Raw genomic sequence first — 16,776 nt, 5'->3', positions numbered from 1 at the left:
AGGCTCTTTTCAATGGTTCCCAGTGACAGGGCGAGGGGTAATGGGCACAAGTTGGAACATAGGAAGTTCCATTCAAATACACGGAAAAACTTCTTTACGGTGAGGGTGACAGAGCACTGGCACAGGCTGCCCAGGGAGGGTGTGGAGTCCCCTTCTCTGGAGATTTTCAAGACCCGCCTGGATGCAGTCCTGAGTAATGTGCTCTGGGCAATCCTGCTTTGGCAGGGGAGTTGGACTAGATGATCTCTAAAGGTCCCTTCCAACTCTGAAAATTCCGTGATTCCGTGATTTGTGTCACCACGCGGTCCCAAGAGCGGTGGCTTTTCAGACACAACACGCTTGTTCATGTAGTCCCAGGTACCATGCTGTTTCAGAGCGTCCTTCCAGTGCAGACTTATACCTGACAGCAGTCAAAGCTGCATGTGGCTTATAGGCAGTAACGACATTAAAGTGTGAGGTGAAGCGTCAGGTAATTTCAGCCTTTTGGGACTATTTCTTCCTTTCCAGGCAGAGCCTGAAAGGCCACAAGCGTTTAAAAGCGTTGTCCCCAGACGCCCTCCTTTCCTCTTCCTTCCCCTTCCCGGGAGAAGCCGCGGGAACCCAAGAACTTTCTCCTCAGCATTTTTCCAAGCACAGGGCCGGGGCCGGGGCGCAGCCGTTAACGGCCGGTCCCGCCCCGCAGCGGCCGCTAACGGCTGCGCCCCGGCCCCGGCCCCGGCCCCGACCCCGGCCCCGACCCCGGACCCGGCCCGGCGGGCGACTGCACCTGGGGGCGGAGCGGCAGCGGGGCAGGCCCGGTCGCGGCCGGCGGGGAGGAGCCAGGCCGAGGAGGGGGTGGCCGGGAGAGGCGCTGCCGGGATGGGAGCCTGAAGAGGGGACGAGTCGGCGTCTGGAGGAGGGCGGGCGGGTGGCTGCGGTCTCCCGCGGCTGCCGGCGGGGTCGAGCCCGCCATGGAGCCGGTGACCAGGTGGAGCCCGAAGCAAGTGGTGGACTGGACGAAAGGTAAGAGGGTGCCGGCCCGGTTCGTGCCATGGCAGCTTTCCGGTGCGGGGCTCGGAGCCGGGTTCCCCGGCGGGGCGGCCGCATGGCCGGCGGGGCGAGCGGGGCCGCCGCCGGGAGCCTTTGCCAGCGCCGCGCCGCGGTGGTGCCAGCCCCGACCTCGGCTCCGGCTCCGTGGCCGCCCCGCCGCTTGAGCCCCGGGACTGCCCCGGCGTGCGGCTCCCTGCTCCCTGTTGGCTTGTCTCCTTACCTGTTAGTGCACTTGTGCGTACTTTGCGGTGTGGGTTTGAAGTTTGGGGTTTGTTTTTTCTTCTTTTTTTTTGGAGGGGGGGGAGGGGCGTGGGGAAAGGGGGAGTTGAGCTTTGCGCCGTGGCTGACTCGGGGTACGTGTATGAGCCGTGGGGTCTTGCCAGGGCTCGGTCCCCTTCTGCTGTGGTCGTGCTGGTCAGTCTGCTTGCATAGAGATAGTAACTATTCTCTTCCGGGCAAATAGAATAAGTTAACTTCCAACTTTTCAAGCAAAAGCCGGTCGAAAAAAACTTCAGTTTTGTTAGTTAAGCAAAAACTAGCTCAAGTAAGCAAGAACTCATAATCCTGTTTAACGGTGATATGCTGCGCTCCCGCTCGGAGGGTTGAATAGGACCCGCTCCGTCCGTCTGTCCATCCATCCCTCCCTCCCACCCCTCATCTCTGGGGGGGGTGTGTGTGTGTGCTGCTTTCTCTCCCTCTCCCGCCTATCAAAACTTCCTACTCCCTTTCGAGGCTTCTTCACGATGTTGACATAGCTGCGGAAAGCCTCGGCGGGACCGATGTGCGAAGGAGGCGTTTGGGAAGCCCGTCCCTGCGCCAGCTCCGAGGGGCTCTGCCCTGGGAGAGAGGCAGTGGTGGGGATGCAGCGGGCGCTGGGTCGTGGGCTGCACCCGCGGGGTGTCCCGTTCCTGCCGTGGGGGACCTCTGCGGTGTTGGGTATCTTCGGACTTTTTTTCGACGGCAGATTGAACCTCAGTTTTGTCAACTCTGGTTGGTTGGACCCTGTGAGTGCTTTCTGAATGCCGACTGGGATATTGCTGTGGCAGTTCCCACTCTACAGGAAATAAATCGAAAGGGAAATAGCTATGAATTAGGTGAGGGATTTATGAAATGTACTTCTGTTTTCTTGTAGGACTACGTTTTAGTGTAATTATCTTTTGTTACATAAAGTGTTTTCACAGGCTTTGCTGGAGTTGACGTGAAGTTAGGAATGCTTTCAGAGGTGAAAGTTTCCCTGGATTAGAAGCAGCATTTACTTATAGCAGCCATTACTCCTCTGTCTCAGGACCATAATGCTGATTAGACTGCGTGCCTGTGGTCAGCACTTGGCAGTAGTTCTGTTCGAGACCGAGGCAGATTTGGAAAGCAGGCTCATGTTTTCATACGGCAAGGGATGGATACTCCCAGCCCTCTTGAGCGTGAACATGTGCACGGAGGGGCCGGTGCCAGTGAGGGACGGTCCAGGCAGCCTTTGTGAGAGGAGGATTCCATACAAATGTGCTGTGAAGTTATGCGTTAACATATAAATAACTTCCACAGAAAGATCTCTCTTTTGTGATTGGTATTGGTTTAAACAGGAGTGCATTGTTCCAATGAAATAAGCCTTTTGCTTTGGCATGTGGAATATTTATGTAATGCTTTTCCCTCATTGTGTTTTTTCTCTTGGGCGCTGAAAGTTTGTTACCTTGCCAGATTAAAGAGTAAACCTGCTAATCATTTTAAAAGGCTTTATTATACTTAAGCATGCTTGCCTTGCTTTCTTGCATAATTTATTTTACTCGCAGGTTCCTTGAACAGGTAAATCTTTAGCTGGACCCTCAATTAGCGTTATTCAGAATAATTTGAGGGCTGCCTGTAGTTGGGAGGTGGATCTTCTGAGTAATGCAAACACGTGTCCTTTGAAATGCAAAGGAATAAATTAAAGACTGCTGGTGACTTTTGTTTCTCCTGTTGTTTTTCAGTTTCTAGGTAAGCTTTCGACCTCTTTGGTGCACAATGTCATTTTATGTCACTCCCTGCACAACAAGACTGTAATAAAGAAACGAGATGTGGAAAACTTTTCTTTATGGGTACACTTTCATCTCTGCACATTAAAATTGACACTCTAATAGCTATCTAACAGCCTTATTAGCACAATGTTTCATAGTTTTATTTTTAATCTGAAATGGTTATTTACTGTGTGGTTCATAACCATTGGATTTTATCTTTGACCAAAGACCAATAGTTTGTTTTTTACCTTATGAATATTATATTTAATTCTCAAGGTTAGTTTTATAAAACAAGTGATTGGAGGGGAGCTTATGCCATTTTTTTTCTTACATGTGCCATCTAGGAGAAGTGATACCATGGTCTTCACTGAAATGGTCAAGCTCTGGGAGAAAGTATTTGGCTGGTAATATCTACTGTCTGTAGTTAGTGCTGTGGTGGCATGGAGATGTGTTCTAGAAGAATGACATAAATAGCTGGGGGGAGATGCCAGCTCCCAGTGGGGAGATGGGTTTTGCAGTTAACGGTGCATGCTTATCGTACAATGATATAAACATCTTGGAGAGATGCAAGAGTAGCAGATGTAAGTAGTGGATGTAAGATGTAGAGAGTAGCAGAAATAAGTGGTCTGCTTTACTCCATCTTAATGTTCAATGTAAAACTGAGAATATTTCTCCAGGAACGGGTTTTCTTTTTTTTCTTCTTCCAACTCTTTTTACAGTCAAACACCTATAAATTGATTCTTTTTTTTCTAAATCAAAAGAAGCATGGAAACTTCCCCTTCTTCCATGAAACAAACCCCCGAAAGCTAAGTCCAAAAGTAAGCTGTTTGACCACTGCTGGACAGTTAGCTTGTTTACTCTTGGTGAACTAGCCTTTTTTGTTTGTTTGACTGTGTGGGGTTTGTCTGTTTGTGTATTGTGTGTGTTTTTTTTTTTTTTTTTTTTTTTTCTTTGTTTTAAAATGGCTCTTGAACTAAGTTTTCTTAACAAGGTAACTCTTATCCTGAAGAGTTCGGTTCTGTGATTTTTGAGCTGTTCATTCCTGGGTAAATACTGTAAATAGCATCTATCTAGAATTTAAAATAGAACCTATCAAGAATTAGTAAGCTGAACATGAATATTTTTATAGGCAAGTTTTAAATAAAGTGCTCTGTTCATTGTTACCAACAACAGCTGATACAAAACATGGTTGCTTGTCTTCTCTTACTAATTCAGACTAGAATGCTGCTATTTTTTGCGAACAAAGGCGTTTTTTTTCTGGCGGAGAGTGCTGTACTGACAGTAGCAGGCTATATAGCTCATAAGAGTGGGTCTAGTTAAACCAAAGCTGCGAGAAAGAGTTGCGCAACTCTTTAGGGGCCATATTCGGCCATGAAAAGGTACTACTTTGGCTAGGATGCTGTGTTGATTTGACTTGTGGCTGGGTTAACATGGAATTTATGCTCTTTGAGTGATTTAGCCTGTTTTCCTGACTATACTGACAAGATGTATTTTTTTTATATATTTTTTTTATTTAGAATTGATCTTTGTTAGGGTATAAACTAACCTCTGGATGGTGTTGTGGTTGACTGGTGGCCTTGCTCCTGCACAGGCTAAGATGTTAACAGGCTCAGTCCTCACCTGTCTGTCATGGCACTGCCTTGTTGTGCCCATGAGACTGAATTCACCCAGAGCTCCTCAAGAGGGATTCCTAAATTATTCAGATTATTGTGGGACAGATGTATGGCCATGGATGTTGTAGCACATCTGCTGGTATTTGATTGTGGGCTTGCAGTTTTCTGGGCTATCCTGGGTCCACAAACCAGCAAGAACCTGTTTAGTTCCATAGGGCTGTGCACATGGAGAAATATCCAGCGCAGAAGTGACTTGATTGCACTGGTGTAGCAACAATTTGAAGGAAACAGAGTGATATGATGATATGGAGAAACTTTCTCTGGTCTCGGAAGCCCCTTGCTACTGAAAACCCCACAGCTAAGGTCATTCCTCAAAAGATGCAAGGAGGAGGAAAGCTGCATATGGGATAGAGCCTCTTGTGTGAGAAATGTTACTGCCTTATTAGAGAACATCGGTGTGCCTCCTCTTTGTTTGCTGTAGCCTGCCCTGTCTCTTCCCCCTGCCCCCAGGCCTCACATACTTATGTCAGTTGTGACTTCAAGCCAAATTTTACACGGTAAAGACAGTTTGACATGCTTGTGGTTAGAAGCCTCTGTTGTTGTGAGGCTCCATTACAATTTGGCCTTTGTCGCTGTAGCTGTACACTCAGCTAGCTGGGGATCACGCATCTGCTTTGGTCTCTATTGCACTCCAGGTTCGATTATTCCCTTCCTCAGTAATTCATGGATATCACTTATTCCTGTGCCTGTTACATCATGAAATACATTGATTTCCATTCCTGGTAAAGCTTTTGGGCAACTATATTTATTTATAGGTATGGCTGGAAGAAGAAAGAGAAATATGCGAATTTATTAATAGTTAGCAATTAATCGTGAGGGCATGTTGTTCTTTTCTTACAGCTATCTTGCTTATCCAGGGAGATTTCAACAAGGTCAGTTGTGTTAACTGTGTGTGCTGGGAGCTGCAAACCATAGCGGGATTTTAAAAACAATTATGGGTAATGCATAGCACTGGAGTTACTTTTTAGCTTTCCTTTTCTTTTTAGGTAATCTCAAATGAATGCTGTTGTGTTCAAATTATTTGGGAAAACCTAACACTAAGAAACTCGTGGTTATTTAAGACTGTGTATTTTGCTGTCAGTGAAGAATAGTAGAGAGCTGCCTATAACTAAGGCTGCAGAAGAGTCTCTTTCCTCTGTTTATTTAGTTGCTTAAAAAAATATTTGTATAGACTATTTATTAAATAGATCAGAAAATGACATTGAATAACCACTGTTTACAGATCTTAGCTGAAATTCTGAATATAACTGGCCTGTAATGTTTTACTAGCAAAAGGTGAATATACTAAATACATCTCTTTATATTTATTTTGTCTTAAAATTATTCATTGTTGCGAAGATCAATGAATGTGTACACACAAAAAAATATAAACCAAAGTTGGCCTCTGTGTTCATGTGTTTAGGTCATGTTTTTGTGTTTTTTGCTGTGTTGCACTTTCTTGAGCTGCTTGTAGGTTCTGTGATATTTCTTTTTTTTTTTTTTAATTTTTTTTTTGTTCCTCCCTGATCTTTTAATGTTCACAGTCAGCTCTGTTTATTTGCCATTAAGTTGCTGTTCAAACTATTTTAACCAAACATCAGAAAGTCTAAAAGTTTAATACAGTCAGCATAATGTCTGGAAAAACATAATTTTAAATGCTAAAATCACAACGGGCATTAGTGGACTGTTGATTGTAACCTTTGTAGAGGAATGTAGTGAAACTCTGACAATTAATTTTGGGTATGGTCATGGTTTAGGCCAAAATCCACTACTGGGGACCTGGGGAACCCCAGATGGGACCGACAGATGCTCCCCTCTACCCCTCTTCAAAGAGAGAGGCAGAGGAGGAAAAAGAGACTCATGAGTTTAGAAGGAACTAAACTACTTTAATGAAATCTTAATAATAAAATAAAAAGAAATAATGAAAAATATACAAAACCATATCAAGCTCCCAAGATGATAATCACGAGACCAGCTGGCACTGGGGCAATCCCAGGCTGGACTCAGTGACGGACGGGAACTGGATTCCGGATCTGCATTCAGGATTGGGATCACAAGCAGATGAACAGAGTCCTCCTCAGACGACAGCCATTGAAGGAAGAGCACTGACCCTTTGATCCCTCAGCTTTTATACTGAGCATGAGGCAGATGGGATGGAATACCCCGTTGGTCAGTTTTTGGTCACCTGTCCTGTCCGCTCCTCCCCGCAGGTGGGACCCCACTATGATTTTCGACTTCCGACCCTCCAACGGGGCAAATAATGAAGTCGGTTGGCCTTGGCTGTTATAGCAATAAGTGTAAGCAAGAGCCTCTCTGCATGCCATGCCTGGGCATCAGCTATAAACAATTGGCCTTATCACTCTGAGAGAGTGAACACTGTCTGCACAATATGCAGTTAATTTCAGTAGTTAGAGAGGCCCAGCTAAGAAGCGAAGTTACTGAACAAAATTGGTTCTATTTTACCTCAAGCCAGGACAGGTATACGTGGTATATTTGGGTAGTACCTGAACATAGGTAGTAGTGTTAAGAGTGAAGATGCTTGCCCAGTATTAACCAACTAGAGATGTAAGATGTATACTTGTTAAGACAAACTTCTGACTGCTTAGTAGAAGGTGCAGACATTGGCCAGTGGGTCAGTTGCTTTTTTTCTTTCTTTCTTTAAAGCTTTTCCTTGAGTGACAGGATGTCATTTGTATCTAATGTTGGAGACTTCTGTAGGAAAAGCCTAATTTTTGATGAAATGTTATGTGTGTGTGTGTGTCAGATTTTCATAACTCTTGTTATGTGCTTATTCCTTCCACTTCTGCCTGGGACCCCATGTTTTCAGCGTGTGAATCCTCTTGGCCAAGGAACATGCCTCTCTCTGTACTCTTGCAGTGTGCTAGACAGTGCTAAGGGAAGACAAAGTACAGGGTACTGGATAAAATGCATGTTGAATTTGTAATGATGTTTTATTTTCCTAAGTAAAAGACCCTGACAAAAGGCTATTATCCAACACATGCTACTAGATGAATTGCAGTTATGAGCGATGCGTGCATACAGCCTGTCAGCAAGTATTCAGAAATATGTGGGTTGCTCTGGGTGCTGTTTGTTCATGCCTTTTGATTTCTTAAATCTAAACTTCTGGATTGCCTGGTTTAAATCATGGTGTAACAGATGAGCTCCTTCCAGGCATGTCAAACAGACGATGACTAGTGACAGTTAGGGATTGCAAGAGGTGCCAGGACTGCTCAATTTTCAATTTGTTGCATTGTCTTAGGACAATATTTTCACTTGCAGAGAAGCTTCACACAGAAGGTTTGTTAATGAGTAAGTCCAAACAGCGCCTCTGTGAATCAAGTTGAAAAAGTTGATTACCATTGTGTTTTTTTCCATAAATGCGATGATGTTGGTCTTAATTTGTGCTTTGCATTTCCCTAACAATGTCACACAGTCAGGTCTCGTCTCCTTAGAGGGATGATGTTTCCACAGTGCCTCCTCGCTCTATCTGCCCCATACCCCAAATGTAAGTTCTGTCAAAAGGAGGAGGTAGTGAGGTCCTGCTGTTTTCAAGGCTAACTTGGAGTGAGGAAAGGAAGGGTGGACAAGAGTTAATGAAGCTGGGGCCTCTTAAGGAGCAGGCTGTCCCCATGTGTCAAAAGATGAGCTGTCAGGGAAGAAAACTGACCTGGCTGAACAGAGAGCTTTGGCTGGAACTCAGGAGAGAAAAAAAAAAAAAAAAAAAAAAAAATCAGAGTTTATAATCTTTGGAAGAAGGGGCAGGCAACTCAGGATGACTACAAGGATGTTGTGAGGTTTTGCAGGGAGAAAATTAGAAGGGCCGAAGCCCAACTAGAACTTAATCTGGCTACTGCTGTAAAACACAAGTAACATTTTTCTATAATTACACTAGCAGAAAAGGAGGGCTAAGGAGAATCTCCATCCTTTATTGGATGTGGGGAGAAACACAATGACAAAGGATGGGGAAAAGGCTGAGGTACTTAATGCCTTCTCTACCTCAGTCTTTAATAGTAGTAAGACCAGTTGTTCTCGGAGTACCCAGCCCCTTGAGCTGGCAGACAGGGACGGGGAGTGGAATGAAGCCCGCATAGTCCAAGGGGAAATGGTTAGCGACCTGCTACACCAATTAGACACACATAAGTCTATGGGGCTGGATGGGATCCACCCAAGGGTACTGAGGGAGCTGGCGGAAGTGCTCACCAAGCCACTTTCCATCATTTATCAGCAGTCATGGCTAACTGGAGAGGTCCCAGTTGACTGGACATTAGCAAATGTGATGCCCGTCCACAAGAAGGGCTGGAAGGAGGATTTGGAGAACTGCAGGTCTGTCACTCTGACCTCAGTGCCTGGGAAGGTTATGGAGCAGATCATCTTGAGTGCCATCATGTGGCAGGTACAGAACAAGCAGTGATCAGGCCCAGTCAGCATGGGTTTCTGAAAGGCAGGTCCTGCTTGACTAACCTGATCTCCTTCAGGTGACCCTCTTAGTGGATGAGGGAAAAGGCTGTGAATGTTGTCTACCTGGACTTTGGTAGAGCCTTTGACACTGTGTCCCACAGCATTCTCCTGGAGAAACTGGCTGCTCATGGCTTGGATGGGTGTATTCTTCACTGGGTAAAAAAACTGGCTGGGTGGCCAGGCCCAAAGAGTTGTGATGAGTGGAGTTAAATCCAGTGGGCTCAGTATTGGGGCCAGTTCTGTTTAATATGTTTATCAGTGATGTGGATGAGGGGATTGAGTGCACCCTCAAGTAAGTTTGAAGATGACACCGAGCTGGGTAGGAGTGTTGTTCTGCTTAAGGGTAGTATGGCTCTACAACGGGATTTGGACAGGCTGGGTAGATGGGCTGAGGCCAATGGCATAATGTTCAACAAGGCCAAGTGCCAGGTTCTGCAGTTGGGTCACAACAACCCAATACAATGCTACAAGCTTGGGGAAGAGTGGCTGGAAAGCTGTCTGGCAGAGAAGGACCTGGGGTTGTTGTTTGACAGCTGGCTGAATACGAGCTGGCAGTGTGCCCAGGTGACCAAGAAGGCCAATGGCATCCTGGCTTGTATCATTGTGGCCAGCAGGACTAGGGAAGTGATTGTTCCCCTGTACTCAGCACTGGTGAGGCCCCACCTTGAGTACTGTCTTCAGTTTTGGGCCCCTCAGTACAAGAAAGACATAGAGGTGCTGGAGTGTGTCCAAAGAAGGGCAATGAAGCTGGTGAAGGGTCTAGAGCACAAATCTTATGAGGAGCAGCTGAGGGAACTAGGGTTGTTTAGTCTGGAGAAAACGAGGCTCAGGGGAGACCTCATTGCTCTCTACAACTACCTGAAAGGAGGTTTTGTTGAGGTGAGGGCTGATCTCTTCTCCCAAGTAACAAGCAATAGGACTAGAGGAAACGGCTTCAAGTTGCACCAGGGGAGGTTTAGATAGGATATTAGGAAAAACTTCTTCACCGAAAGGGTTCTCAAGCGTTGGACCAGGCTGCCCAGGGAAATGGTTGAATCGCCATCCCTGGAGGTGTTTAAAAGTTGTGTAGGTGTGGTACTTAGGGACATGGCTTAGCAATGGACTTGGCAGCATTAGGTTTATGGTTGGACTTGATATTCTTAAATGTCTTTTCCAACCTAAGCAATACTGTGATTCTCTGTAGCAACCTCTCATGTATTTACTGTAGTTCTTCAGGACCCAGCTTCTTGTGGTCTTGAGGATTCCTCATGGAATTTAGCGTGTTTGTCCACAGGGCTGCAGCAAGAGATAGGAAATTCAAATAAAAATGTTGTTTGACTGTGGATCTCCATCTGATGTTAGGCAGGGTATACAGTCCTTTTGTCATTTGGGCTCTCATTACCAGAGTGAGATGCCTTTGGAGTCTGAGGCTCTCTTTCATATCCCTGGGCCACGCTTTCTTTGCATGAGGAAATTGCCTGCGGGTTTCCATATGCCTGCCCCCATCTTTTAAGAGTACAAGCAATAACACTTCACAGCTTGGAGGATCTGCGGGAGGTACACTGAATTAGATTGATCTGCTTCACTGGCTTTAAAAATTCATTACCTATTAAAATAGATATTTATGATATTATGAAATGTAGCAAATTTTCATCAAACATCACACATGCTGGACAAAACCAAGCATCTGTGTTTGATTTGATGAGATCAAATCACTGACCTCCGTAACTTTGATCTACAGACATGCATTCAGCATCTAGCCGAATTATATTGCATCAGTGCTGAGTTCATGTAGTTTCTTGTACGTGCTTCGATACCCTTTTACATGAAGATAGTTCTTTGTCACTGTAATGACAAAATCTGGTTTTTTGGACTGTTTCTTATACTAGAGGTTAGGCATAGCTAAGCAAAGCATCTGGTGTGCTGTTGCAATCAAAGCTCTGTGGCATAAATGTGATCTTATCTTACTCCTTGATCAAAGGAGAGAGCGCCATTTAAAACTTAATTGGTGTTCATCAAGGGCTAAGGCTTCTGCTAAAGCAAGTGTTGGTACACGCTTCTAGGCTAATGATCCTGATGTCTCTGTCTTGTATGTGCAAAATGAATGTTGCTTAGGTTGCCATCCTTTTATCTTAATGTCTTTCCTTATCTTACCGACTCTTGTATTACTGGAATGAAGTTTGCTGGGTGAATGCTTTATGAATGCAATATGCCCATTTTGTTATTAAATATGAGATATCTTGTCTGATATAGATGCTTTCCTATCCAGACAGAAGGGAAGGGCTCAAGGTATTGTCTCCTTTGGATATATTACATGTTTAGTGGGCCAGTGAGGCAGACTGGTTAAGAGTTTCTGTTGGGCCTTCTAGCTTTGGTAGCTTGTAAAAGACTGTTGTCTAATAAGAGAGGACTTCTGCTTTCTTTTGTGATATTACTGCTGTTGCCTGTTCCAAAGATGCTTTGTTCTGAGCTGCAGGTCTTGGCAGTACTTTTGTCTTCCTCCTGAACTAACATTGTGAAAGAGCCGTATCCTTGCTGTGATGGCCAAAAGGCAACCCTTTGGTGACAGGTGGACATGTAAATAGAAGAATGAAAATTTGTCAGTCTGTTTCATTGGGACAGCAATATCATAACTTCAGTGCCTTAAATTTAATTTTGAGTTGGCTGCTATCCCGCTGCTGCAGGGGGCAGAATGCTGTACCTGAGTAGGTATCTTAGCACAGGTTTGCTGAGAAAATGTGTGCTTGTGTGCTTGGCTGTGGAGCTGGGGAGGGAGAAGGGAACAATAAAGGATGAAAACGGTATTTTTGTTGTGTTGTTCCCCCCCCCCCCCCCCCCCCCCATGTAGGACTTCCTCTGAGGAAGGAGGGCTATAATAACAAGTTCAGACATGCCTGAAGAACGCAGACTGAAATACATGTACTGGGACCAGGGGATGGAGCTGTGCCCAGAGAGTATTGTAGAGGAAAAGTGGGAACCTAGTGAAATGCAGATACCTACTCTGACATGAGTGGTGTGTTGTTTTGGGTTTTTTTTTCTTCTTGCTTTTCTTTTCACCCTGAATAGTTCTAAGTTCTAGTGGTGATGTGTATTCACTGCTTCGCTCCATCCTTTGCAAGGTGCAGGATTCTTGCTGTTTGTATTCTGTTAGCTTCACCAAACACATTTTTAAAACGACTATGGCAAAACATAAAACTCAGTAATTGTTGGCATTCCTAATGCAAGCTGTAATGGAAACTTTGGAAGAAAGAGGATGTGAAAGATAAATATGCTATAAATTCTGTGTGCTTGTATCTTCTTTTCTTTAAAACTTGTGATATTCCACGTAGTATTTGGACTTAGGCTGTACTCACCAGAGGATGTAATATTATACCTCTTGTGAAATACAATCCCTGTGTAAACATAAAAGCATCATAGTTATTTCCTTCTATTAAAAAACAATCCTTCGTATTTTCTTTAACTATACTTACTTTACACTATTTCAGACAATAACACTACATAAATAAATCCATATGTGATCAAAAAAAGAACGTGGAAATCAAACCTGCCAATAACACTTTTATTTCTTTCTGGTATTGATTGTATCTCACAGTAACATGTGTTAGACATCGCTGCATTAAAAAAAAAGTTAAGAACATGGTTTGCCCTCAGTTATGATTAGGATTTAATGGTGATCTTGGAGGAACGTGTAATATTTGCATTTGACTAAGAATGAGATTAATTGTGTATTTGGGATGGTAGGTGTGGGTTTGATGCAGCAGTGTTGAAACTGGAGCATTAAAATGGACTGAGATGGATTCTGTGCTTCCATAGCAGGTACTTGCTGGTAGTGGGGGCTCATCAGTAGTGGGGGATCTATTTTTTTGGTTGCTTTTATGATGGTGTCATGCTTCTTAAATGTTTTGCTGCTTACTACTTTATTAGAGTATGTGTACCAGACTGCTGGCTGGTAGGATTCTGTTGTGGTTGTTTTATTCTGATTTTAAAAGTATCAAGAGAAGATGACTGGAGTAGAACCTTGAGAAACAGTCTCTGGGAGCTGATGAAGTGTTCTTTTGGTGCTTTATGCGTTTCTTATCTTGATTTAACCTTAACACATTGTTATTGCAGAGTGCCTGGTCCTTCGCAGTATTTTATTATTTCAGGACTCCTCTCAGTAGGAATTTGCTGTTATTTTCATTTTAAAGATAGGGGGTTAACATTGTGAGGAATTTGGGATGTGCCTACCTTAGACATTGCAGGTCTAACTAATGTAAAGTAGGTTATCTGTGTAGTAGAAACAGCATTAGCGTGATTGTCTTGGCTATTTTCCTCCTGTGATGCAGTTACATTGCTTGTAAACTCCTGAAACATCTGTTTGGGCTACTTCAAGTGTCCATTTATGGCTCTGTATTGTGGAACATACGGTGAAAGAATGTGATTTGCCTCTGGTCATACAGTGGGTGGCATTCAAATCAGGATTAAGACATGATTAATTTAGATGTCCATACTCCTGTTATAGTCACTGGAGCCTAGATGGTGGCTCAGCAGATCTTGTGCTTGGTGTCTGTCTGTTTTGGAGCAAATTGAATCATGCTCTGAGCTCCATGGAGTACTGAGAAGGTCTCAGTTGAGTATCCTGGGAGTTCAAGCATGTCAGTCTCCAACCGGGTCCATCCCATGATGTCTGCAGCAGAGGAAGAAAACTTGCAGGCCCTGGTTCAGCGTTGTAGTTACTGGATCCTCCTTTCTCCTTCAGTCACCTGAGAACTGCTGGGGTGCAGGGAGTCATAACAACAAACGAGGGGGCACGCTCATTTAAAAATTATGTGTATGCTTGCTTAAGAAAATAGAGCATGGCTGCATTTAGGGTGGTTGGAATACTACTAGTCAGTAGACAGCTGATGTACGAAAGAGCTGTTGAATGTAATCAGTGTGATCTGTATGTGGGAGAGCTGTAATTATCTCATGCTATTCAGCATCTGATTAAAAATTTGGTATATTTTAATGCAGAGTGCTTAAAATATTGCATGTGAGAGTAATAACAGATCCAGGTGTGATAATAACTGACATCTTCTGTCCTTTCTGCTTTGTTTAGCTCCAGTGCAGTGTCTTTAATCCATGGACTACCTTGTAAAGCTACATAGAAAGTTTAGCAGCACCACGTGTTGTTGCATGAAAAGGCAGCATCGAACAATTGTAATTGAATCAGGGTTGCTGATAGTTTTTAGATCTTTGTGGTGTAACTAGAAACACTTGGAGCAGCCTTCTGGGGCTACTGTGGATTCTTTTTACAGCAGAAACCCTCCTACACTATGGTGCTAGCCATGATGGGAAAACAGTTAGAAAATTATGTTTTCTATTGATGTTGCTGGAACCAAACCTTTGATGAAGTGGTTAGTCTTGACTATTTTGGGAAACTGTTTAATATTTTGTCTTCTTAGACCACCTCACGGTGCCTAGGTTCCAAGCTAGTAAGCATCTTTGATGTGTAAAAATGTTTCTTGAAACAAGGCAATTGACAATCGGAGGCTGGGATGTGGCCGACATACCACTAGCAACACTGTATGTCAGCTTTTAGTGTAGTAAGATTCGTACTGGCTTCTCAGGGTGGTGTATTTGGAGAGGAATTCCAGCTCCCAGTAGAGTCAGTTCCATGCTAGGCATGCCTGGAGGCTTTTCTTGGGCTGTCATTCACAGAAGTACTCATTTCCCAAATTGTCAGCTTGTATTTATGCGTACAGGTTTTGCTCGAATGAACATGGCTTGGTTGCTGCAGAATACTGAATGGACTGTGTGGTTTCTAGCTCATGTATAATCGAGCATAATGCATGTAATTTTATTGCCCAATATCATCCTCAATTTTCCAAGGGTTGAGTGTGTTGAAATGATAGTTGGAAACTTACTTAACTACCTCTTGTGGCTTTACTGAAAAATATTTTGCTCTTTAGTATTCCTCCCTGTCATTGGGTGTTCTCAAAAAATCTGTTAACCTTTGAAAACTGGTTTTCTACAGAGATTTAAACTATTTTCATTCTGCCTGCAGCATCCCCCTAGCAGCTTTCTTAGCCATATACATAAGGGCCCTCCCTAGAGGTGCTTCTGGCACCTAGGAATTATGTGCTCCCTGGAAGCTGCACCAATAAAGTTGTATTCTGTAACAGGTCTTTCAAAAAAAAAAAAAAAAAAAAAAAAACAAAAAACCAAACAAAACCCGATCTAGCTGAAATGCTGTGAGAAAGAAGCAAGTAGCCATCAATCGAATTGACTGACTTCCCTACAAATATCTGGTGGTGCTTTGCTGTGCCTTAAAAGTATCAGGAAGAATTGTTTGGAGCTTCAGCAGAGGGTCAGAAATATCTTTTCATAACCCTACTAAGAGGGTAGAATATCTGTTCATGCTCTTGCCTTTTCATAATCACAAAACAATACTGTATAAGGATGTCAGGTGGAGTGGCTGATGTAGATAGAGGGCTCTTTCCTGTCCTCCTCCGCTCCACTTTACATCTAGGAGGAAGGTAGGGCTCCTGGTCAGGTTGGTGGTATTTTGGACTTGTTCAGAGCCCTCAGTCAGCTTTGCCACTGTTGATCTTAAATGCCTTTGGCTTTCTTACAGTTGGGGTGTTGCACTTGAACTCTGATGAGGTCTTTGCTATTTTAGGAAGCAGCAGCATCACTGCACAAGGCTGTAAGATGTTGTGGAATAATGAAAATGTGTCAGGCAGCTAATTGTTTGAAGCAATTGCTTTAGATGTTTAAAACAGTTATAGAAATATGGGGAAGTTTGAGAGCTTTGGTGATTGACTGCTCAGTTGATAAACCTTGGTTTTTGACATAGTCTGTTCAAAGGAATCTGAAGTACTTCAGTGATATGCTTTAAAATGCCTAAATGTCTATTGTATTGGGTGCCTCAAGGCAGGTCTGTCCTGTCAGTGGGATGTTACCAGCATGTTTTGCTGTTGCAAAGGTTGGGGGTTTTGTTGGTTTTGTGTGTGGGTTTTTTTTTTTTTTTGGTTGGTTGATGGTTTTTTTGGTTTGTTTCCCCCCCAGCTAGGTGTGCTAACCTTATCAGTCTTTTCTACACACACACACCCACACACGTCTCTGCTGCTGCCTTTATTGCCTCAAATGTATGCCAGCTGCTTTACCTCTCAGAGATCTTGTCCTAACCTTGCTCTGCACGTCTTCCTTCACCCGTTGTTGGGAATCCAATAGCTACTGTACCTGAACACCTTTAAGCTTCCTGATCCTTTTCACATTGCTGTGAAGCTCTCATGAAAACTGTCAGCTGTGATGATATCAACCTTCCCAGCCCTTGGCAGGTGAAGGTGACGGCTAGTGCAGTGAACTTGTCACCTGTCCAGAGGGGTGGGATGTCATGCCTCATCTTATGTTCCTCTCTCTGTTTCAAGCTCCCTTCGGACAGGGGTTGGGATTTTTGTTCTCTCGTCTTGAGGCTCCTCATGTGTCCTGGCTCATGGAAGGGGCTCCGATGTGCTATATAAAATAATGCAAACAATAACTTTTAAGAAGCTAGAATTCCTGATGTAAATGTTGTGGGGGTTTTAAACATGAAATAATGTATGCATCCAAGTAATGACAGTGTCTCCTAGGAGAATCCAGTAGTGACTCCTGGGGGTTTGTCCATGATGGAAAGAGATATGCACTGTCAGCAATTTTCTGTTAAAGTC

General features: G+C 43.9%; 1 protein-coding gene across 1 annotated transcript in view; it reads left to right on the top strand.

Annotated features, from left to right (window-relative positions):
- Nucleotides 1-887: 887 nt before the first annotated feature.
- Nucleotides 888-16,776, top strand: part of CNKSR3 (CNKSR family member 3) — a 67,458-nt gene continuing 51,569 nt past the window's right edge. Inside the window, exon 1 of the mRNA XM_082481326.1 lies at nt 888-1,002. Within this exon, the coding sequence (XP_082337452.1) occupies nt 951-1,002 (52 nt within the window). The 5' untranslated portion in view covers nt 888-950. The remainder of the gene's footprint in view (nt 1,003-16,776) is intronic.

This window comes from Vanellus vanellus (genome assembly GCF_965231255.1).
Source record: "Vanellus vanellus genome assembly, chromosome: 3".
In the NCBI taxonomy this organism is placed as follows: domain Eukaryota; kingdom Metazoa; phylum Chordata; class Aves; order Charadriiformes; family Charadriidae; genus Vanellus; species Vanellus vanellus.
Note: the sequence above shows the minus strand (reverse complement) of the source record. Positions and strands in the feature narration are given on the sequence as shown.